The sequence below is a fragment of the Sus scrofa genome, chromosome 1 (genome assembly GCF_000003025.6).
Source record: "Sus scrofa isolate TJ Tabasco breed Duroc chromosome 1, Sscrofa11.1, whole genome shotgun sequence".
NCBI classification, from domain to species: Eukaryota; Metazoa; Chordata; class Mammalia; order Artiodactyla; family Suidae; genus Sus; species Sus scrofa.
This window is the reverse complement of record NC_010443.5, coordinates 138,397,462-138,423,417: the sequence shown is the minus strand read 5'-3', so window position 1 is coordinate 138,423,417 and position 25,956 is coordinate 138,397,462. Positions and strand designations below refer to the sequence as shown.

Sequence of the window (25,956 nt, the reverse complement as noted above, 5' to 3'; positions counted from 1 at the left end):
TAAAAATAATTAAAGTAAAAAGGTAAGCCACAGTGTGAGAGAAAATATTTATAATGTAGATGATGGATCAAAAACTCAGAATAATTTATGTATATATAGGATATATCCTAATTCATATGAAAAAGGCAGGGAGGCAGCCCATTTGGAAAAAAAAAAAAATAGGAAAGGAAGTAAACAGGTAAGTCACAAAAGTAGATGGCCAATAAAAATATGAAAAGACAGAAACTTCCCCAGACATTAAACAAACTTAAAATGTTACTGTTGCTCACCTACTGAATGTCTAAAATAAAAAGGACAATACCAAGTACTGGTGAAGATTTAGGAGAGCTGGAACTCTTACACACTGTCAGAAGAGTGTAAACTATAAATCAGCACAACCACTTTAGAAAACTCCTTGTCAACTGCTATTAAAGTTCATCACAAATATACTCTGTGATTTAACAACTAAACACCCAGATGTCTGTGGGTACCAAAAGACATAGGTATATACAAGAATAGTCAAAATAAGAGTCATCAAAATAGTTGCAAAGTAAAAAACAACCCAAAAGGCTATTTACAAGAGAAAAAAATATATGCATTGTATTCTATTCACACAATAGAATATTATAAATTACTGAAAATGTACAAAATCTATCTCCATGCGATAGTAACACTGATGAATTTCACAAACATAATGCTGCAGGAAAGAATGTATGCTATTTATAAAAAATTTAACAATGGGCATAAATTAACCTCTGGTGTTAGAAATTAGGTTAATGACTTTCCTTGGGACAGGGTGATAACCACTGGGCAAAAGGTCAAAGGGTGTTTCTGAGGTGGTACAGTGAAGTATGCTGGCTACATGGCCATGTTCTTTTTTGCAAAAATTCACTGAGACACATACTTAGAATTTGTAGACTTTTCTTTTTGTCATACTTTAATATAAAGTTTACTTTTTTAAAAGTAGTGTGTTCACCCAAGGACAAACATACAGTTTTACCAGAAATTTCTAAGTGGAAGTGACGTGAAAAAGCTATTTAAGTGCATAATAGTGTCACCCCCAAGATTTTTCATTCACTGTTCCAATGACTTAAAGTGTGATATTTATCTTACTAGCTCAAAAACTCTAGTAATTCAAAACTCTATTTGTTATTACCTCCTTCAATAAATGCTCCTGAAGTATCCCACCAATGGATATTGGGTGGTTCCTTTCATAAACATTCCCATTACCAAAGATTACTTCTATTTGCAAAATACTTAAATCTTACACGTAGGCTATATATTTTTAATGAGTTTCTGGTGCCCAACAGTCTCTCAAATATAGGAGGTATTCAAATTTGTACGAAATAAATGACGGCTCTTCTGCACAGAAACAATTTTTCCCCTTTTAATTAAAGAATAATGAAACTTTTAACTCAGAATCCACAAATTCCAAAATCAGTAAAACTTTATTTATTTTTTTTTAAATTTACATTTTTAGGACTTCACCTGTGGCACATGGAAGTTCCCAGGCTAGGGGTCCGTCAAATGCGAGCTGCAGCTGCTGGCCTACACCACAGCCACAGCAGCTCAGGATCCAAGCTGTGTCTGTGACCTATGCCACAGTTCATGGCAATGCAGGATCCTTAAACCACTAAGCAAGGCAAAGGATTGAACCAGCATCCTCATTGGTGCTAGTGGGGTTCATACCCACTAAGTCACAATGGCAACTCCCAAAATCAATAAAATTAAGATACTGTTTTAGCTTATGACAAATTGTGTCTGTGACCAATCTAACCTTAGAAATAAACTGCCCAACTACCTTTTTTTATATCTTTCCTGCATTTTTTGCCAAAATCGTCTGAGGAGGAATTCAGAAACTCTTGTCCCATTTGGCTCTTGGCAAAGTGCTGACTTATTAGCAAATAAATTCAACATAGGTACAGGCTAATTCTTGTTACTGAGATAGAGTGGCAGGCTCCATTTTTTCAACCAGGACATTTCCTTAGCTTAAAAGTTCCATTACACAGTCACTTACATATTGCTAGTTCTCCTTTCCTCTAAACATGTGGAGTCCTCTCTACTGGTACTTCTAGTCTATTTATGCTCATTTTAAACATGATTCTCTATGGGATAATGAGAGCTCACAGGATCTTGTGTGCTTTATGTATGCTTGTATGTAGAGGACTCCCTAATAAGCCCTATTTTACATATATACCATACCTGTTCATGAAACAGGTCCCCAGAGCCCTCTACATGTCACCATTCTCAGACTTGTGAAGGGAAATTTACTTGCAATCTTGCTTAGAATCATTCCTTTGGAATCTTGGAATGGTTATTTTTTCTTCTCTATTTATCGGTCCTTATAATGAATCATACTGAGTGAGCCTTACACTTTAACAAATCTTCATGAACTGAAAAAAGGGCTTTCTTCAATTTGGTCTAACCCTAATCACTTCCACTAAAATCTTTACCAGCTGCTCACTTGAATTTCTGTCTTCAATTATAGATGAACTACTGCTTAGGCTTTGCAGAACACATTTTCAGTACTGTTCTGTTCCTGGTAAGATTCCAAAAACCAGCTGTTCTTGAAACTTCTGATATGCAACCTTTTTGGAGACAGCATTCTATGATATTATTTTTCCTTCTTTATTTTTTAAAATAAATTTTACTGGGGTACAGTTGACTTAGGAAGTGATAGTGATAGATACTCAGCTATACAGCAAAGTAAATCAGTTATACATATATGTTTCTTTTCAGATTACCTTCCCATATAGGTTATTACGCAGTATTGAGTAGATTACCTTGTGCTACACAGTAGGGCCTTGTTACCTATTTTATATATAGTAGTGTGTATATGTCAATCCCAACCCACTAATTTTATCGCTCCTACCTCACATTTCCCCTTTGGTAACAATATCTTTGGTTACAAAATCTTCAAGGCTGTTTCATAAGTTCTTTTGTATCACTTTTTGTTAGATTCCACATATTAGTGATCACATATTATATCTTTCTCTAACTTACTTCAATTAGTATGATAATTTCTAGGTCCATCCATGTTGCTGTAAATGGTGTTATTTCATTTTTTATGTCTAATAGTTCATCATAAATATGTACCACATCTTCTTTATCCATTCCTCTGTTGATGAACATTTAGGTTGCTTCCCATGTCTTGGCTATTGTAAATAGTGCTGCAAGGAACACTGAGGTGTGTGTATCTTTTCAAATAATAGTCTTTCTGGATATGCGTCAAGGAGTGGGATTCCTGGATCACATGGTAGTTCTAAATTTAGTTTTTTGTTAGTTTTATGGCCACACCTCTGGCATATGTAAATTCCCGGGCTAGGGATTAAATCCAAGCCTCATCTGTGGCAATGCCATATCCTTTAACCCACTGTGCCAGGCCAGGGATCAAACCCACAACTTGACAGCTACCTGAGCTGCTACAGTTGGATTCTTTTTTTTTTGTCTTTTTGCTATTTCTTGGGCCGCTCCTGCGGCATATGGAGGTTCCCAGGCTAGAGGTCCAATCGGAGCTGTAGCCACCGGCCTACGCCAGAGCCACAGCAACGCAGGATCCGAGCTGTGTCTGCAACCACAGCTCACGGCAACGCCGGATCGTTAACCCACTGAGCAAGGGCAGGGATCGAACCCGCAACCTCATGGTTCCTAGTCGGATTCGTTAACCACTGCGCCACCATGGGAACTCCTACAGTTGGATTCTTAATCCACTGCACCATGGCAGGAACTTTTGTATTCAGTTTAGGTTTTTTTTTTTTTTTTTTTTGTCTTTTGTCCTTTTTAGGGCCTCACCTGTAGCATATGGAGATTCCCAGGCTAGGGGTCGGATCGGAGATACAGCTGCCAGCCTACGGCAGATCCAAGCCGCATCTGAGACCTACACCACAGCTCACGGCAACACCAGATCCTTAACCCACTGAGCGAGGCCAGGGATCGAATCCACAACCTCATGGTTCCTAGTTGGATTCGTTTCCACTGCGCCACGACGGGAACTCCTATATTTAGTTTTTTACAGAACCTCCATACTATTCTCTACAGTGGTTGCACCAGCTTACATTCCCACCAACAGTGTAGAAAGGTTCCCTTTTCTCCATACCCTCGCCAACATTTACTATTTGTAGATGTTTTTTTTTTTTTTTGTAGATTTTTTTGATGGCCATTTTGACTGGCACCAGGTGATACCTCACTGTAGTTTTGATTTGCATTTGTCTAATAATTAGCGATGTTCAGCTTCCTTTCATGTGCTTTTGGCCATCTGTATGTCTTCTTTGGAAAATGCCTATTTATATACCTCCTGCTCATTTTTTGATTGGGTTGTTTGCTTTTTTGATATTGAGCTACATGAGTTGTTTCTATATTTTGGAGATTAATCTGTCAGTCACTTCATTTGGAAATATTTTCTCCCATTCTTGTTTTGTTTACAGTTTCCTTTGTTGTGCAAAAGCTTTTAAGTTTCATTATGTCCCATTTGTTTAGTTTTGTTTTTATTTTCATTACTCTAGGAGTGGATTTAGGACCTAAACATAAGACCAGATACTATAAAACTCTTAAAGGAATACATGGGCAGAATACTCTTTCACATAAATCACAGCAGTATCTTCCTTCTTTTCTTTAAAACGAGTGGTTGGCAAACTTTTTCTTAGAAGGCCAGAGTAGATTTTAGGTTGATGGTCCATATAGTCTCTACGGAAACTACTCAACTTTGTTGTTTTAATGTGAAAGCAGTCATGGACAATATGTAAAGAAATTCACATGGCAATGTCCTGATAATGCTTTATTTATAAAAACAGGGAGCCAGCCCACAGAACATAATTTGCTCACACCGGCTTTAAAAACTTACACTTCTCGTGTTCACATACCAGTGTCATCACAATTATCTTGAATTTGTAAGGGTTTACTTACATTGTACTGAAAACTAAGTTTGATATATTTTATCAATTAAAGTTGATATATGTATGTCTGTGTGTGTATATATATATATATACATACATATATATATAACTTAGAAATATTTGATAATAAGAGCTGTAAAAAAAATTCACTATTTGTTGATTAATCAGAAAAATCTAACCAGAACACACTCACTGGTAACCATAGTTAATTTAGGAATTATCAAATCATGAAAATAGAGGTGATAATTTAAAATGATTATCAATGCCTATAAAACTAACAATCAGACAAAATCAAATGTACAGAAGACTAAAGCATATTATGATAAATCTATACAATGGATTTTAGCGGTGAGACTAGTGATTTTTCTTTTCCTATTTTGATCACCTATGTTTTCTATAATTAACAAAAAAAAATTTTATAATTAAAAGTTTCTTTAAGGCACATGATGAAAAGTCAAAAGTTTTTGACTTCTAAAAATTTTAATGTAGTACAGAAATAAAAATATTTTTCTGAAATTAAATTTTTTTAAAAAACCAACCATTCTATCCTGCATCCCTTTTTAAAAAATGTTTTACATCAATTAAATAAATTAAAATTTATATTTACCTGTCGGTTCCTTTCATCCATTATGCGTGTGATTTGTATTTTCTTCCGCCCCATTTTCAGTCACCTTCCCTTCTTTATATTCCAAATATTTAACTCAAAAATTAATTTTCTTCAATACCCTAATGCATTGTAAACAGCTTCTATTATTTCAGCTTCTAGTTCAAGAGCTACAGTTGAAATTTTCTATAAACTCTAAAAGAAAACACAAATAGAAAATTTAAATTTTATAAGTTTGCAAATCATGAAAATGTTACACAAATTTCAAACCTGCCTTTATAGTGCACACAGAAGCATTATTAGTTGAGCTTTTTTATTACATAAAATCAGTAAACAAGTTGAAGACTTGTTAATTTTACCGTTAAAGTATCTCTTGAACCTCTTCATACCTCTAGTTCTGTCTGGCTAAAAGAGTGAAATTATAATCTTTGAGGTTTTTCCTCAATGTATATAAAAATAGCAGCAATAAAAGCCAACACTCAAAGAGATTTTTCTATGTGCTAGGCACTTTTCTAAGGACATAATACATCTTAACTCATTCAATGATAACTTCCATCTTCTGAGTTACAATTATCCTCTCTACTTTATAAACAGGAGTATTAAGGCAGAGAGGTTAAATAATGTGTTCAAGGTCACACAGTGAGTGAGTGGCAGAGCTTGAAATATGAACTCAGGAAGTCTAGTTCTAGATCTTCTAATTTGAAACATTATGGAATATCTTTAAAAGCTTTTTATGGTCAACATGTCCAAGGATGAACTAATAATCTAGGTAGCCCCAATCTGCCTTTATAAATTCTTCTTACAAAATGCCCTAGCTACCAGCAAAATTACTGTTTGTCCATCCACAAAGACAATACATACTTTCATAACATGCACCTAAATGAAATATTATTTCTTTCCTTTTTTTTTTTTTTTTTTTTTTTTGACTTCTTAGGGCCGCAACTGCGGCTTATGGAAGTTCCCAGGACAGGGGTCTAATCGGAGCTGCAGCTGCTAGCCTATGCCACAGCCATAGCAATGTCAGATCCAAACCATGTCTGTGATTTATACCATAGTTCACAGCAACACCAAATCCTTAACCCACTGAGCAAGGCCAGGGATCAGTAAACCTGCTCCTCATGGATACTAGTTGGATACGTTACCACTAAGCCACACTGGGAACTCTGAAACGCTATTCCTTTAGCCATTTAATTAACTATCCTTATGAGTCAAGATTCAGTTTGAAGGTCTCATCTCCCTGATGCAGCCAAGACCAATTCCCCTTGATAGAATAAACCATAGCACCTTACTTTGTGGGTATGTGTTTATAAATTCCAAGATCAGTTTCCTCTGAGACTGTGAAGCTTTCAAGAACAATGATTTTTTATTCCATTTATCTCAGTAGTAGAATGACCGGCAATGATATAATTTGTTGTCCTCTGAATGATAGCTGTGTCAAAAACCTAGTGCTTTCAAAGTTTATGTAATAAAATATTTGCAGGGGAGGGGGATAAATGTGAAAACATTCATAATAATAAATTCTCAGGAATTTTTTCAAGTATTTTTAATACTGTAAACGTAACGGTATAAAACTTCAGCTGTATTGTGCAAATCCAGTGTTTGACTAAATCTGGCTTTTGCTCAAAAGCAGTGTTTTTCAATTTTTATCACAACCACCATTATTATCAGCACAGCATTTCTTACATATCTTTCCTTACTTTATTCTGTTATTTCTTCATTTTTACAAATATTAATTGATCATCTATTAACAACTGACAACCTATTAACTGATCACCTGTGAAACAGGTACTTCCAAACACTGAACTAGGTATATATGATAAAATGGTCAAAAAAAAAGTCCTAATTTCTGATCTCACCGAGTTCAGAGACTGGTGGGGAAAACAGACATTTTTCAAATCATCATACAAATGAGCTTATACAAAAGTTCACTTATCTGATCTAAATTCATGGTCAGGACAGGCTTCACAGAGAACACATTTCATACTCAAACCTGAGTATGAGGCTGTACCTACTACCCAGAGAGAACAGCATGTGCAAAAGCCTCACAACAGAACAAGCGGGAAACATAAGAGCACTGAAATATGGCTAGTCACTGGGAGTAAACAAGCAGCTGTGCTGTAAAATGCTCCTATTTTCTCAACAGACTACAATATGAACAACAGAAGTTAGCTTACTGCAAATCATGTTACCCAAAAGATCACAGTGCATCCAATTCCCATTATGAAAACTTGCCCTGTAGCAGGCAAGATAATCACACATATCACCACAGACATAATAGGCTAAATCATAAAAGTATATCACTATATTATGTTGTATACCCTGAGAAATTATGAACATATCTGAGCATTTTGCTTTGCAAATGGTGAAGTGGGTTCTTCAAACCCATCTTTCCCTGAGAACCACTAGGAAAGCAAAACAAAAAGTAATCTGTTTAAAACCAATGAGTAACTTTCAAGACAAGAAGGATTTGCAGGGCTGAGATCTAAAAAAATAGGTGAGACCAGACTTTAGACTCATTTTTCCCCAGAGTCATCTGTAGATTGATAAAACACTGGCTGAGAGGTTGTGAAGCTAAGCAGAGCTTTCAACAGTTTTGTGGGTGGGAGCACAAAAATTCAATTCAGGGCCTGACTCAGGGGAACAGCCTCAGTAAACACATTGGGAATCTGGAGGGAATCCAAAGGATTATACCCTAGGTATAAAGATAAACCAGAGAGAGACCAGGTCACACAAAGTAAAGAAATATAGCTTCCAAGCATCTCAATCTCTGATTAGATTAAGGTAATCTGGGCTAGCTAGTGTCATTAGTCTAGGTGCATACCAGTAATTAATAATCCAAATTAGATTTAGAAAAACAAAACCCAATTATAATGTGACTGAAGAGGATACATCTTAAATTTGAAGCTACAGAAAAAATAAGAGTAAAAGCATGGAGAAATATCCTATGTAAAACACAAACCAAAAGAAAACTTGTGTAGCTATACTTTAGCATAGAAAATGTTGATGTATGAGATAAATACACAGAGAAATATGAATAAACATATACTGGGGTATTTTATTTCAATAAAAGTTCAATTCCCCAGGAAGGCACAGCAATTATAACTCTGAATGCACCTAAACACTTAAAGTCAGTTATCGTCTCCTGAAGAGCAGATGTTCTGTGCAAAACCCTAACCAGGAGCTTGTTTTCCATTATTTTATATAGGAAAAATTATGTTACGTATTAACTGATAATCTCCAAGCACTTCTCTTTTAAAATTTAATTAAACACAGAAAATGTCCATTTATAATAGTAAATTATCATGGTTAGATGTAAAATGCACACTATATTACCTCACATGCAGTAACTTTCCCAGTGGCTTTGTTTTCCTTCTCCACAATTAAACATTTTCTCAACATGTTTGGTGTTTTCTACAAATCTAAGCAAAACCAAGAACCAAACATGAAAGGCAATTAGAAACTTATTCAGGACAAACACACATGGCAGCTACTAGCTCAAAGGCTTATAATACTGTAACATCTTTCTTATTGCCAGCAACATTAGATATGCACATTCTCTTTGCTGACAATCAACAAATGCTTCAAATGTCTACATGTGCATCTAATGTTGAATAAATTACATGTGGAGTGTAAACATTTATCATAAGTGATCACATGGCTGGACCCAAACTAAGGGTTAAATTTGAAAGGGCAGACACGTTTCTCTGACCTCGAATTAAGCTATGACTGACTGATTGATTGACAGATTTGCCACACTGGAGCACGTGGAAGTTTCTGGGCCAGGGATGGAATCAAGTTGCGAGCCAAGTTGCTTCAGTGATAATGCTGGACCCTTACCCTACTGTGCATTGAGAGAACTCCTAAGGTATGAATTAATAAAAACAATATATCTAGAAAACATATATGAGAAAATTAAGCAATAAACTTCTACATAACCCATCAATCAAAGAAGAAATCATGGTGAAAATTAGAAAAAAAAATGAGTGAAATGCTATTAAAAGCACTTCATATCAAAATGTATTGGATGCAGCTGAAACTATACTTAAGGGGAAATTTTTAGCTTTATAATATATATGGTAGAAAGGCAAAAACCAATATTCTAAGCAATCACTTGAGTTAAAAGAACCACCAAGTTAAACCCCCAAACAGTACAAATGATGAAATAAAGGTAAGAGCAAAAATTAATGAAATAGAAAACAAACACAGAAACAACAAAGCCAAAATGTTTTCTCTTTTTTTGAAAAAATAGTAATAACTGATAAACTCCTAGAAAGCATAATACAGAAAAGAGAAAACCAGAAAATAATCCAAAACATATCTGTCCCAAAGATCTTGGATAAAGGAATATGGACTGTATCCTATATTTTTCACACGAAGACTAATACAAATAACCAAAAAAATCTGAAAGTATGGTAAATTATTTACTGACATGAAATTAAATTGGCATGTTATAACTTTAACCACTACCTCCTGTATTTCCAGCTCACACACCCTAATAACCTAACTGCAACAATTTTTTCATCCCATTAGGTCCTACAACTTATTTTAAGGCTATTGCCTTCTTTTCACTATCCTTCACCCACTTTGTTTCTTATATCCCTCCTTATCCAGTTTAATTTCCATACATTCTTACTCCTTTGGTCCCCCACATTCCCTCTTCCCCCATCCACTTCCTGGGAAAGAAAACCACCCCAAGAAGGGCCTGCTCCCATGTAGGTGAATATACCTGAAGAATAAACAACCAGGATAACTAGGCTAATTCAAGCTGAATTCATGAAGGTCATGAACATCAAACCTTAAATATTTGCTTCATACTGCCCAGCAATCTTCCAGTTCCCAATTTCCTAGTTGATTATGTAATACCATATCCTATCTTCTCATATCTCCAAGACTCATCCTTAATCCTCACATTCAGCTAATGACTTTGCTACATATTCTACCAATGGGGAGGGGGGGGGAGTGGGGGTAGGCAATCAGAAGAAAAGCCCTCCAAATTCCTGCCATCACAACTATTATCCCATCAGTACCTGTCTCATATATTCAGACTTCTTCCTTTTTAGATCCTGGCTCCCACGATTCTTTTCTACAATGTTAAATTATTCTTCAAGATATACCATACTCTTAGGATGGAAAAATTGATAATGTCAAAATGACTATACTTCCCAAGGCAATCTACAAATTCAATGCAATCCTTATCAAATTACCAATGGCATTCTTAACAACACTAGAATAAAAAATTTTTAAGTTTGTATGGAATCACAGAAGACCCCAAATAGCCAAAGCAATATTGAGAAAGAAAAATGGAGCTGGAGGCTCCCTGACTTTAGGCTGTACTACAAAGCTAGTCATCAAAACAGGATAGTACTGGCACAAAAACAGAAAGAAAGATCAGTGGAACAGGATAGAAAGCCCAGAGATAAACCCATGTACCTATGGTCAACTAATCTGTGACAAAGGAGGCAAGAATACACAGTGGAGAAAAGACAGTCTCTTCAACAAATGGTGCTGGGAAAACTGGACAGCTATATTTAAAAGAATGAAATTAGAACATTCTATAACACTGTACACAAAAGTAAACTCAAAATGGATTAAAAGACCTAAATGTAAGGCAGGATAGTATAAAACTCCTGGGGGAAAAGCACAGGCAGAACCCTCTCTGACATAAGTCTCATCAATATTATTTTATCTCTTAAGAGTAATGAAAATAAAAACAAAAATAAACAAATGGGACCTAATTAAACTTAAAAGCATTTGTGCAACAAAGGAAACCATAAACAAAATGAAAAGACAACCAACAAAATGGGAGAAAATCTTTGCACACAAAGCAAATTATTCTCCAAAATAGACAAACATCTCATGCACCTCAATACATGCAAAAAAAAAAAAAAATCAAAAAATGTGCAGAAGATCTAAATAGGCATTACTCCAAAGACAGATGGCCAAAAAGCCCATGAAATGTTGCTCAGCATCACTAATTATTAAGAAATGCAAATCGAAACTACAATGAAGTATAACCTCACATCAGACAAAATGACCATTATCAAAAAGCCTACAAACAATAAACACTGGAGAGGGTGTAGAGAAAGGGAACTCTCCAACACTGTTGGTGAGAATGTAAATTGGTGCAACCACTATGGAGAACAGTATGGAAGTTGCTTAAAAAACTAAATATATATTAGAGAAATGCAAATGAAAATTACTATGAGGTAGCACCTCATACCAGTCAGAATGACCATCACAAATAAGTCCACAAATAACAAATGCTAGAGAGGGTGTGGAGAAAGGGAACCCTCCTACACTGTTGGTGGGAATGTAAATTGGTACAACCACTATGGAAAATAGTATGGAGGTACCTTAGAAAACTATATATAGAACTATCATATGACCCAGAAATCCCACCCTTGGGCATATATCCAGACAAAATTTTCCTTAACTTCAGGCTATATTACAAAGAACTTTCCTGTATGTTCATTGCAGTGCTATTCACAAAAGCCAAGACATGGAAAAAACCTAAATGTCCATTGACAGATGATTCGATTAAGATAATGTGGTATAGATACACAATGGAAAATTACTCACCCATAAAAAAGAATGAAATAATGCCATTTGCAGCAACATAGATGGAACCAGAGACTCTCATACTAAGTGAAGTAAGTCAGAAAGAGAAAGACAAATGCCATATAATATCATTTATATGTGGAATCTAATATACGGCACAAATGAACCTTTCCACAGAAAAGAAAATCATGGACTTGGAGAACAGACTTATGGTTGCCAAGGCGGAGGGAGTGGGATGGACTGGGAATTTGGGGGTTAACAGATCCAAACTATTGCCTTTGAATGGATAAGCAATGAGATCCTACCATATAGCACTGGGAATTATATCTGGTCACTTATGATGGAGCAACGATAATGTGAGAAAACAGAATATATATATACATATATATATATATATAATATATAATATATATGTGTGTGTGTGAGAGAGTGTGAGACTGGGTCACCTTGATGTACAGTAGACAACTGACAGAACACTTGTAAACTAGCTATAATGGAAAAAATCATTAAAATAAAAAACAAGCTAAATATAGAACTATCATATGATCTAGCAATCCTACTTCCGGCCATATATCTGGAGAAAACCATAATTCAAAAGGATGCATGCACCACAATTTCACGGCAGCACTACTACAATAGCCAAGACATGGAAGCAAGCAGCGGAGTGGATAAAGAAGATGTGATACATACATACAATGGAGTATTAGCCCTAAAAAAAAGAACTAAATAATGTCACTGGCAGCAATATGGACGGACCTAGAGATGACCATACTAAGTGAAGTTAAGTCAAAGACAAATATCATATATCACTTATATGTAGAATCTAATAAAAAATGATACAAAAGAACTTATTTATAAAACAGAAAAAATTCATAGATTGCAAAATCAAACTTACCATTAATTACCATAGGGGAAAACGTAGGGAGGAGGGATAAATTAGGAGGATGGGAATAACATACACACATTCCTGTATATAAAATAGATAATTAACAAGGACCTATTCTACAGCACAGGGAAATCTACTCAATAGTCTGTAATGGCTTATATGGGGAAAAAAATGGATACATGTATATGTATAATTGATTCACTCTGCCATACACTTGAAACTAATACAACATTGTAAGTCAACTATACCCCAATAAAATTTTTAAAATACATAAACATATTCTTCTTCTACACTGATGGCTTCTAAGTGGAAAAAAAAATGCCATTATTCTGCTCACCTAAAACACAGGAGATATATAATAAATCTCAATTCTGAGAGAAAGTTAAAATATACTACCTAACAAATTCATGTTTGCAGACTCTCAGATGTTTCAATTGTGCAAAGATCAAAGTTCTCCCCAAAGTGATCTAGAGATTCAACACAATCTGAATTAAAACACAAGCAGGTTTTCTTCACTATATACAGTAACTGACACTATTCCTCCAAATTTCATTTGGAAATTCAATAATGCAATGAAAGTTCTGGCCAGAGCAATCAAGCAAGAAAAAGAAATAAAAGGCATACAAATTGAAAAGGAAGAAATACAATCATCTGTTTGAAGATGACATATTCATATATATGAAATCTCTTAAAGATTCCACCAAAAAAAAAAAACTTTTTAATGATTCATTGAAATTTTAATGATTCATTCAAATCAACACACAAAAATCAGCTGCATTTCCATACACCAGCAACGAACAGTCTGAAATTAAAAAATAATTCCACTTGCTCAGTGGGCTGGGGATCCAACATTGCCTTGAACTATGGTATAGGTCACAGATGCAGCTTGGATCACACGTTGCTCTGGCTGTGGTGAAAGCTGGCTGCTATAGCTCTGATTCGACCACTAGCCTGGGAACTTCCATATGCCACAGGTGCAGCCCTAAAAGCCAAAAAAAGGATAAGATAAGATAACATAACATAACATAACATAAAATAAAAATAATTAAAATAATTCCATTCACAATAGCATCAAAAATAGTAAAATATTCAAGAATAAACATTTAGTCAAGAAGGTGAAAGACTTGTACACTGAAAACTAAAAAAGATTTTGATAAAAGAAATTAAAGCAGACACAATAAAAAGAAAGACATCCCATGTTCAAAGGTTGAAAGACTTAATTTTGCTAACATGTCAATATTACCCAAGGCAATCTACAAATTCAATGCAACCCCTACCAAATTTCCAATGACTTTTTTTTTTTTACAGAAACAGGAAAAGCCATTCTAAAATTCATATGTAATATCAAGGAACAATAGCCAAAATGGCCTTGAAAAAGAAGAAACTGAAAGACTCACATCCCCTAACATCAAAATTTTCTACAAAGCTACAGTAAAGCAAAATAACATAGTGCTAGCATACAGAAATACATACCAATGGAACAGAATAGAGCAGCCAGAATAAATCTGTACATACATGGTCAAATATAAAAAAAGTCAATGGACATTACCAACAGAGTAAAAAAAAAATTCACAGAATGGAAGAAAATAATTATAAATTATTGATATGAGATTAATATCCAAAATATATAAAGAACACTTAAAATTCAAAAACAAAAAATAACCCCATTTTAGAAATCAGCAAAGGACTTAAATAGACACTTCTCCAAAGAAGATACCCAAATGGCCAATAACCACATGTAAAGATACTCAACATCACTAAATTACTAGGCAAATGCATATCAAACCCACAAAATACCACTTTACACCCACTGGATAGCCATTTTATCAAACAAGGAAAAAAAAAGATAAAACAAGTATTAAGGATGTGGAAAAACTGAAACCCTTATGCATTATTTGGGGAAATGTAAAATGGTACAGTTGCACAGAAAATAGCATGGCAGTTATTCATAAAACTAAACATAGAATTACCAATTGATCCAGCAATTCTACTTCTAGGTATACACACAAAAGTATTGAAAGGAAGGACTCAAATAACATATTTGTACAGCAATGTTCATAGGAGCATTATTCACCATAGTTAAAAAGTGGAAACAACTCAAATGTTCACTGGCAGATGAACAAAAAAGCAAAAGGCAGCATATACATACAATGGAATATTTTTCAGCCTTAAAAAAGGAAATCCTATCACAAACTACAGCATGGATGAACTGTGAAAATATAATGCCAAGTGAAATAAGCCAGTTACAGAAAGACAAATACTATATAATTCCATTTATATGAGATTCCTAGAATAGTCAAACTCAGAGACCGAAATAAAATAGTAGCTGCCATGGACGGGAAGAGATAGAGCATATAAGGAGGAATGGGGAATTAGTGTTTAATGAGTACAGAGGTTCCATATGGGATGATGAAAAAGTTGCAGAGATGGACTATGGTGATCGTTGCACAGCAATGTGAATTTACCTAACACCACTGGACTGCACATTTTAAAAAGGTTAAAGTAGTAAATACTACATACATTTTACCACAATTTTAAAAAATAAAAATACTCCTTCAAAAAGTATGTACACACCTTTAAAATAACTGCAATATTCAGATTTTATCAAGCTAACCACTACCTCTTTAGGTTAAATATACCTGATTTTTCTATACAACAAAGTTAAAAGAGTTTTACTAGAAATGGCAACATTTAAAACCTGCCTTTAGAACTAAAACCTATCTTTAGCAAACATAGATTTGCATTTTTCCAACAGAGGAAATAATATATATCCTAGAGGGGAAAAAAAGAATCTAATTAAACCCTAAGGCCTAAGCTGTGTTTAGGCAAAAACTTAGTTAAAAGTGAACTGTCAGTTAACTGAAAAAATTTTTTAGTATATTATTTTATTTAAAAAAAAATCAGGAACTAGATTTTTAAAAAAGATTCCCTATAATAACTACAAATAGAGTGTAATATTTAAAAACTGTGAATGTTGTGCACCTGAAAATTATATAATAATGTAAATCAACTGTACAATTAAAAACTTTAAGAAATTAAAAAAAAAATTCCAATAGGGGCTCTGCTGTCCTAATTAAAAGAGATTTCATCAAATCAAGCTCTCACATTCAGGACAATTCTTACTAACACTTATCGCAGACATTCAGTCTTTTAAAATGAATTTTATTTACTGTTTTAAAGAACTTTGCTGCTTAAGTAAATAAATATTTTAAGAAGCATGGACTTTAAACAGAAGGTGAACTTTACCTTTTAAACCTGGCTCTTACTAACAACTATTTTTGAGTTTATTGAAACACCCCCTTTTGCTGATTCGATTATTTTTTAAACTTTTTCAAAAGCTACTAAAATAAAGTTTGTAATAAAATAACTATTTTCCATCAACAACACTACTTTTTCAATAAATAAACAGGTATCTATCAAGATTAGCTCTTTCAATAATTCATTAGTTGTTTTAAAAAGGGGAACTTAAAAATTCCATTTTGGACATAATAAACTTGAGATGGTCATGGATCATACATTAGAAATGTCAAAAAGGAAACCAGAGGGAAAAAATACACTTCGGGAGTCTTGGGCACATAGATAATATTAATGTTATGGGCAACAATGTGCTCATTCAAGGGTAAAAGGTAAAATAAAGAGGAAGAGTGAAAGCTCAAAGTACATGTATTACTGTTGCAAGCCCCAAACTATTCTCAAGACACAGGGACTTTAAATAATTTGGCCAACATTAAAAAAAAATTCAAAAAGAAATCTGTCTCTCAGCTCCCTTGAAAAATTCATTCTAGTTTTAAGAATTTATTCTAAGGAAATAATAATATTGATGATGAAAAAAATATATACGTATATGGATAGTCATCCCAACGTAACCAAAAGAGTAAAAACATGGAGGGAAAATACTCTGCAAGCATATAGGCATGAACTGTCCATATGATAAAACACCAAAAAGTTGTTTACATTTTAAACATTTTACAACAAATGTTCACATTAATGTGGAAAGAAAATATATAATTCTAGTATTTTTAAAAATTCTGCAGATAGTGTGCACAGAAAAAAGAGGCACTGTATATTCACATCACTGAAATTAATAACCTGGAGACAGTTTTTTTAAATTTTCATTTTGTTTTTTATAAAATAAACGTCATTGTTGTCATAAAGAAAAGAGTTATTACAAACATATAATGGTCACTTTTTAAATTAAGAAAATTAAAATCCTGAAAGCTAGAAAACATGAACTGTTTAAATGTTCCTTCTACTGTAGCATTTTGTGCAATTTCCAGTTACTCTTTCTTCATAATTGCTTCAAATTTCAAAGCACTATCTGACTGCAAAGGTCTCTCATAACTGAAGTGAAAAAATGTGGATCCTAGCCCCAAACTATGTCACTAAATTAACTACACAACCCTTGGTACCTGACAATTCTAAGTAACTTTTTATAACAGGAAAATTAAAATTATACACACACACACACACACACATACATATATCACATGAGGCTAGAATAAAATACTATACATTTGCAAATATTTGAGGGAAAGTGATTACTATTACTACTAAGAAATACATTTCTAGGTATGGTATGTTGTATATAATACTTATGATTAAAAAATAAAATGTGTACTTTATATTTACTGTGTGCCTGCTATTTCACATATTTACTTTCCTTGAAACGTATTTATACCTTTTTTGAATATACAATAGAAATCAGGAGAAAAAAATGAAATGGAAAACATTACGTTACAATTAATTTTTAATAATTGAATGTCAAATTGGTATTTAAGGTTATATCTTAAAAAGCAAATTAAACATGAAATATATATTAGTAATATATGATGTATTAATACATGTAGTATTAAAATGTCTATATAGTTTGTGTGTGTGTATACATTTGCGTGTGTATCTGTACAGCTGGCATATTTTTCCTTAGGCGTAGTAGATATTCTGATTTCCTTTTCCTATAAATAATCTATCAATGAAAAGGGGGGAAGAAAGAGTTCTGAGTCAATCTGCTCCAGGACCTGTTTTAATCTATACCTTGTTCTTCACCAGATTTCAATCAAGATGCTTAAAATAGGGTAGAATCCTATAATTTTCAAGTTACCTTAGAAATCATCCTGTATTAACTCCTAATCCTTCGGCAAAGAAGAAACTGATATCTGAGGCAAACAATGATCCCTCCAAAAATCTCAGTTCCAACAGCTATGAACTTTTCTACTATAACATGGAAGTTGTTCCATTAGTCACTCAAATATTATCTTCTCAATCTTTCTCTTAATTATGCACTACTCTGCATATCATTATTTTTCCTCTACATCAATTCTTTTTCACTTTAATAAATGTATGTAAAATAAAACCTTAGTAAAGCTATAATCGAAAAATTAGTATAACTTGCCACAAATGGAAGAGTGCCTTAAAAATAATGAAAACATAACCAAATACTAAATAAAATAAAAGCAATTAAATATATTGTTGGTATGTATATATGTATGTGTATATCATGGTATTATTACCTATAGCTTCAGTGATTATATGGTAAATCTATATAACATATATATATAATATATAAAGTATAGAATATTGCTAACTATAAGTACCATGATTATATAGTAAATCTATATATATAAAGCACATATAATATGCATAAAAGCATATTAACTATAAGCAAAACAAATCAAATTACCTGACTCATAAAAATGCATACCTGAAAATAATTTCTTCAGTAAGAAGAAAAGGATTGTAAAAAATTAGTATTAAAGAGGGATTCTGCTTCTTTTCACTTAGAAAGACAACAGCAATTTTTAGTTTTAAGTAAACCAGATCAAAGAATGCCATCTCACGTGTGTACTTAATCAGAGATGGAAAGGTTTGGGCAACCTTCTTTGATAGGGTTGGAATATTGAAAATTAATTCCTAATCATAAAATTACCTTTTGTTCAATAAGGTTTTGCCTCAAAATAATTTCTGAAGCCTTCTTCCTAAATGCAAAAATGTACTTGGCAATTTTCGAACAGTAATAGGAAATGGGTATTATTTCCATTCATTTCTGCCATCCAAGTTTGAGAAAATACTGAAAACAAAACAAAACAAAACTTTTTCAGGCTTCCCAAGTATCTTTACATAACATTCAAAACATTCAAAATATGTTCAAAGCCAGCTCATCAGCTAAGTACACAGCCACAGGATTCAAGACAACTACATTTTCTATTATGTATTAGATGGTTGAGCAGAGAAATGAAGTTTTTCTTTTTTTTTTGCCTTTTTTTTAGGGCTGCACCTGCAGCATATGGAGGTTCCCAGGCTAGGGGTCGAATAGGAGCTGTAGCTGCTGGCCTATACCACAGCCACAGCAATGCTAGATCCAAGCCATGTCTGCAACCTACACTACAGCTCAGGGGAACAATGGGATCCTTAACCCACTGAGCGAGGCCAGGGATCAAACTCGTAACCTCATGGTTCCTAGTCAGATTTGTTTCCGCTGTGCCATGACAGGAACTCCGAGAAATGAAGTTTTTCAAGAGCCCTGGTACAAAGCATTTTACACACGACGTCGTTATATTGTTCCCACCTCATTATCAGATGGGCGTTACTATTACTCCCATTTTAAATCTGAGAAAAACTGAAACTGACAATAAACAGCACTTCCCCAAGGTCACAGTGAGGCCAAGACTCAACCCCAGAATCTTGTGACTCCAGAACAGTGTTCTAATAGCTGTACTCTGATACCAGAGTAAGACAGGAGTAGAAGCTAAGGCTTTGCATCAGTTTTCCCAGAGCAGTTAGCATCAGGTTCCAAGTATCAGCCTTGACTAGGCATGCTGGGTTCAGGGACCCCAGGTCAACAGTCTGGCCACCACTAGCCTAAACTCTACCACAAAACCTGTTATCTCACTCTTGGCAAGGATTAGGTGGGAGCAAAGACTACCAATACCAGCCAGATAAAGAAATCTTCCACCACTCCCACAGCCTGGTTCCTCCAGACCTCCTTCCTTCTATCCTTAACAGCCATGCCAGGGACATGGCAATCCTTGAAGCTGTAGCTGCTGCCTCCTCCGGCTTGCCCACACTTTGGGATATAGAATTTCCCTGACCTACTATACTACTTTTGAACAATTTAAAATTCACATGTGCCTTAGAAGAAAATATAAAGAATGTCTTCAGCAAGAATACGAATGTCTGCAACCATTGATAACAATACTTTAAAGTACAGGCTATGTTCCATTTTTGTCAATTATCCCAATAATGCTCTTTAAGAGGTTTTTTTTCCCTCTTCAGTACATGATCTGTTCAGGTTCACCTATCACATTTAGCTGTCTTTTTCCCCCCTCTTTTGACTGCTCCATGACATACGGAAAACCCCAGCCAGGGATCAGATCTGAGCTGCAGTTGTAACCTATGCTGGAAACACCAGACCCTCAGTACCTGGGATCAAACCTGCGTCCTGGCACTGCAGAGACACCAGCTGAACCCATTGCACCACAGTGGGAACTCCCAGCTGTCAGTCTTTTTAGTCTCCTTTCATATAGAAGATTCTCGGCCTTCACCTTTCATGATATTGACATTTTGAAGAATATGAGTCAGTTATTCTACAGAATATTCCTCAGTTTAGGTCTGTCTTATTATGTTTCCTCACATTTAAATTCCCAGTCAAAACACTATATAAGAGAACTTGTATCCTTCTGAGGGTATCACATGCAGAGACACATCTCTGCCACTGATGTTTATTTTTGATCACTTGTTCCAAGTGTAATCCAATTTCTTTGCCGTATAAACCTATTCCCCTCTTGCAAATAACAAGCAATCTGTGGAAAGTTAAAACCATATAAATATCCTACTCCTCATGAAACTTTTTGAGAACCTCTGACAATTCTTACTTGAAGCAACTGATAACAACTATAAAATGACAGTCTTCCGATTTCACTACTCCCTCCACATTTATTAACTATAAGGAGGAGCCTTCTCCTTTGCTCTACATTATGTATTTATCTAGTTATTGTCAGTATGGATTTACATAACCCTCTTTTATTCAATGGGTTATAATTCACTACCTTACTAATTCTGATGCTCAAATTATCCTCAACTTGGCCAGTGGGACCCCCCCCACACACACAATTCAAGCTGGCTCCTGTATCTTTTTAACATTCTTAGAGCACTTCCTTACATTTTGGCCCAAAAGAATAGACTAGGCTCATCTGGTACCTTCCTGAGCCATCCCTAGAATAAGTCTTTTATCAAAGTGAACCTAGTTCTGTTTACTGGGGAATGGTAGTGAGAAGTCAAGATCTAGGTGGTGGTAGGTGTGCTCACTACTACTGTGGTGCCAACCTTCTAAGCCACTTTTAGGAAATGTATAAATAAAATGTGAACATACGTTCATCCCACTACCTGCATTCCCACAAGATTCTTCTCTGCCTTCCCTATGCCATGTTTGTACTTGTCTTCTTCCAGAGTAAGAACTGTGGCTTGCAATAACATCAATGCATCTACCCATTTCCCAAATGCAGAGTTTCTCAACTGCTGCACTATCAACATTTAAGACCAGATAATAATTCTTTGTTGTGGAGGAGAGCTGGAAATCCTATGTATTGAAGCAGGTTTAGCAGTACAACTTTCTGACTTCTACCTGTTAGATGCCATTAGATCCTTCCCTCCAGTCATGAAAATTAAAAGTATCTCTATCACCAAATATTCCCTAGTGGTCAAAGCCTCTGGTAGAGAAGCACTGCCTACAATATACATAAATCTCCAAAGGTAAAAAACTTTGCATGTTTTCAGGATAATCAGATTTCCAGACAGTAAGACAGACAAGAACCTAAGGAAAGTAATTCTTTGAACTCAAATTTGCCCTTTTCATTTAATAAGGTGTTTATTGACTATCATTTGAGAGACATGTATCTTCAGAATAGTCAAGAATAGGAATAAAACTTCAAGGGTTTCAATGGTTAGCTATATGTAAAAAATAATATAGTAAAGACATTAAAGCGCAGAAGCACAAAAAAACTCATGTATTCCCGTAAGAATATTCCAGCTCAATACAGCATCCTAGGTTATAATCAAGTTTCTTATAGACACAGAATGTAAAATGAGTACAGAACAAAAATATTTAATCTGCTTCATTTTACTTCATTTTACTGCAGCCATTATAAATGAGTTCAGCCTTTCATTCCTACAGGAAATCAAGATTGTTTATATAGCAGAAAGATTATTTTGTGTAATTAATTAACAATAAACAAACGCATCCTAAAAATTTTGGTACGGTTTCACTATATATCTTTTCTATAACATAAAAGATGTGATTCTTTCAATTTCAACTAATTTGTGTACCTCCAGAGGATTATGATAAAATTTAAATTAAAAACCTTAAAACAGTATTATAAACTTCACAGAATATCCATGAAACATTAATCACCTAATCAATATAACTTTTTTTAACACTCTCAATTCTATACCAGAAAAGATTCTATAGTCCAGCTACTCAAAAAACAGAAAAAAAATTCACTTTATACAATCCAGCTAAGGATGTTAAAAACTCCTAACAACGAGCGCCAAATATAATCTACAAAAGCATAAATTTTTGGAGCTCCTGTCGTGGCTCAGCAGAAACGAATCCAACTAGGAACCATGAGGTTGTGGGTTCGATCTCTGGCCTCACTCAGTGGGTTAAGGATCTGGCATTGCAATGAGCTGTGGTGTAGGTCGCAGACGTGGCGTTGCATCTGGTGTTGCAGTGGCTCTGGCACATAGGCCAGAGGCTACAGCTCCTATTCGACTCCTAGCCTGGGAACCTCCATATGCCTCGGGTGCAACCCTAAAAAGCACCCCCCCAAAAAAAGTATAAGTTTTCTTGAGCCCATCAAAAAGTTGAGGTTGTAAGGCAATCAAGTGAATTTGAAAGGCTGACAAGTCTGAGGAGACAGAACCATGAACTGATTTACTTTGGCAGAACATGGGGAAAATAAGCTGCTACTACAAAGGCTGGTAAAAAGAAATCAGCTGACATTTTAATATTTTCTTAAAGGCTGAGTGGGCTAGTATGACAGTTTAGAATCTCTGGAAAGCACAGACAAAGGGCAATGTATTCCTTTCTATATGCTCACAAGAAAGACCAGGGGATGGCAGAAAAGATATAAGAAAGGCCCCCTTGATGACATACAAATTCCTGTCCACTTTCCAGGCATCAGAGTTGTCTAACTAGATACATAACTCTCGGCTACAGTTAAGTAAATTTCTTTTATTCTTGGTTTTAAAATCTGTAAAAAGGGAATAATAAATTTCACAAGAGTTTTGTGGATGATTCATTAGGAGCTTAAAAAATTATATTCATTACTATTATTCAGTATTCCAACTCCAAGTACCCATTTGTTGATCATAAAATTAATGAGGGCAGATAGGCTTGGCTGCCACCTAAAGAACATCTAAAAGGCAAAGTCCCAAAACAGGGGTAAAGAAGCAAACAAAAGATCAATTTTTTTTGGTCTTTTTTTTTTTTTTTTTTTTTAGGGCTGAACCCTCAGCATATGGTGGTTCCCAGGCAAGGGGTCATATTGGAGCTGCAGCTGCTGGCCTATGCCACAGCAACACAGGATCCGAGCCGCATCTTTGACCTACACCATAGCTCACAGCAACATGGGATCCTTAACCCGCTGAGCAAGGCCAGGGATCAAACCTGCGTCCTCATGTATACTAGTCTGGTTTGTTAACTGCTGAGCCACAATGCGAACTCCCAAAAGATCAATTTTAAATTCTGCTAATAAGATATTTAGAGAATTCATCAGATATTGTAAAGCTATAAAATTTATACTTATAATGAGAGGAAAAAGGTAGTTATTTGGAAGAAAACAGTGATTCTCTTTTATGAAAGGAAGAATTATCTTTTAATTTACCTAGATTGAAAGTTCGTGATTTACATACACTGTTTTTCATCAAGAGCATTTACTCTTTTTAATACATTTTAATTTTATACCACAGACATCACAATAAATAAACTAGATTTATTGAAGGGATTCTTTTTTTTTTTTTTTTTTTTTTTTTTTTTTTAAGTCTTTTTACAGCTGCACCTGCAGCATATGAAAGTTCCCAGGCTAGGGGTCAAATCAGAGCTGCAGCTGCCAGCCTACACCACAGCCACAGCAACAAGTGATTAGAGTAGCATCTGCAACCTGTTCAGCAGCCAGTGGCAACACCGGATCCCTAACCCACTGACTGAGGCCAGGGATCAAACATGCATCCTCATGGAGACATCAGGTCCTTAACCCACTGAGCCACAGTGGGAACTCCTACTGAAAGTATCTGTAATTGTCTGAGGGTTTTCTGACTACAGAGAAACACTACTTATTCTCTACGCCTTTTTTAATGTTCATTTTCCTTAGTGTGTGTGTGTGTATACATAACCTCAAGATAAACATTAGATACTTAGAAGAAAATTCATATTCCTTTAGTTTCAAAGATGAAAATAAAAGTTGAAAGAAAAAATAAACTAGGATTTTAACCATCCAGAGCATTTGTTTCTCCCTATGAGCATAAACAGAGTCTAGGTCAACCACATATTGCCTAGGGACTACACTAGTAGGGAAGGATAACTAAATAAAGACGTTTAGGATAAAACACCAGAAAAAGTAGAACACAAAAATGACAGAGAAAAGACAGAAGAGGGACCCAAGTTAGGCAACTCTGAAACCACCGTAACTCTGAACTTCTTGTGGGATGAGATGATAAAATCCTTACTGTTTTGATTAGCCTCTCCGTTACCTGGAACAGAAAGCATCACATCTGATACATAAACACAGACAGTTTAAAAACTTATTATAATCTGCTCCCAAAAGAATAAGTAAATTACAGATCATTTCAAAATGTTTCAGTCACACCATTTCCACATGAAATCATAATTATTCTTTCCTTGATCTATCACTTCATTTTATAATTTTTATCCTAGCCATAAAAGACATGCAACAGCAGAAACTGTCACAACATTATAAATCAACTATACTTCAATAAAAATTGAATTTTCAAAAAAAGATGTGCAAATGCTCATAAGACCAAAACCTTCTAAGTCAAAATACCAGATGATAAAAAAGGCAGAAATAGAAAACAAAAATGCCTTGTGGGAGTTCCTATCATGGTTCAGTGGTAATGAACCTGCCAAGGATCCATGAGGATGCAGGTTGGATCCCTGGCCACACTCAATGGGTTAAGGGTCTGGCACTGCCGTGAGCTGTAGTATAAGCCACAGATGCCTCAGATCTTGCATTGCTATGGCTGTGGTGTAGGTCAGCAGCTGTAGCTCCAATTCAGCTCCTAACCTGGGAACTCCCATGTGCCGTACCTGTGGCCCTAAAAAGAAAAAAAAAAGAAAAAAAAAAAAAAAACCTTGTAAATATAAACCATACAACCAAATACACATATAGCCTAAAAAATGAGAGCCTCCTATGCAGTTCTTAAAAAGCTGGCTATTTTTTATATCTATAGTCACCCAGAACAGCACAGTCTTTATAAGAAATGACATGTGAACTGAGCACATAATTAAAAACTGCTTAACAGCAATATCGGGTGATAAAAGGCAGCATTCTAAAATGTACAATCAATTCTTGTAATATATATATAGATCATAATCATAGGCAAAATAAAAGGCAATAAGTGACTGTAGTAAAGTAGGAGATAGTGGATCAGTAAGTTTATTGATTTAGCTACTCATTGCTTCTGAAAATTCAAAAGTATCTGACAAGACTGCTTCAAAATTCTCTCACATCCAGCCAACTAATCAAAATTCAGCATCTGTTTCAGAAAGGTTCTGCTTGGCATAATGAGACAAGTTTTTCTTCACTGTAATAAAAAAATCTCATGGCCACAGCTCTCAACAGTTTACCAATCAACAAAAAGAAACCTGAATCTAGTATTATTTTACAGGCATTCAGTACCCAAAAGGCATTCTTTCTAATCATCAACTGACAGTATAAAAGTGAGGCAGCTTAATAGGTGATTTTTTTTTTTAATGTGCTTCAGACCAAGTTTTTCTGCAAAGGGCTTATTAAAAAGGAATTATTTAT

The 25,956-nt window shown here is 34.8% G+C and overlaps 1 protein-coding gene across 2 annotated transcripts in view; it reads right to left on the bottom strand.

The window, feature by feature from the left end:
* MEF2A (myocyte enhancer factor 2A) overlaps positions 1 to 25,148 on the bottom strand; it is a gene marked incomplete at its 5' end in the record, with an annotated part of 110,370 nt that extends 85,222 nt beyond the window's left edge. The window contains 1 exon segment of one of the 2 annotated variants that reach the window (NM_001097421.1): positions 25,125 to 25,148. Coding sequence is in view for 1 of the 2 variants with exons in the window: in NM_001099698.1 (NP_001093168.1) it covers positions 5,479 to 5,532 (54 nt within the window). 2 annotated transcript variants of the gene reach the window in all.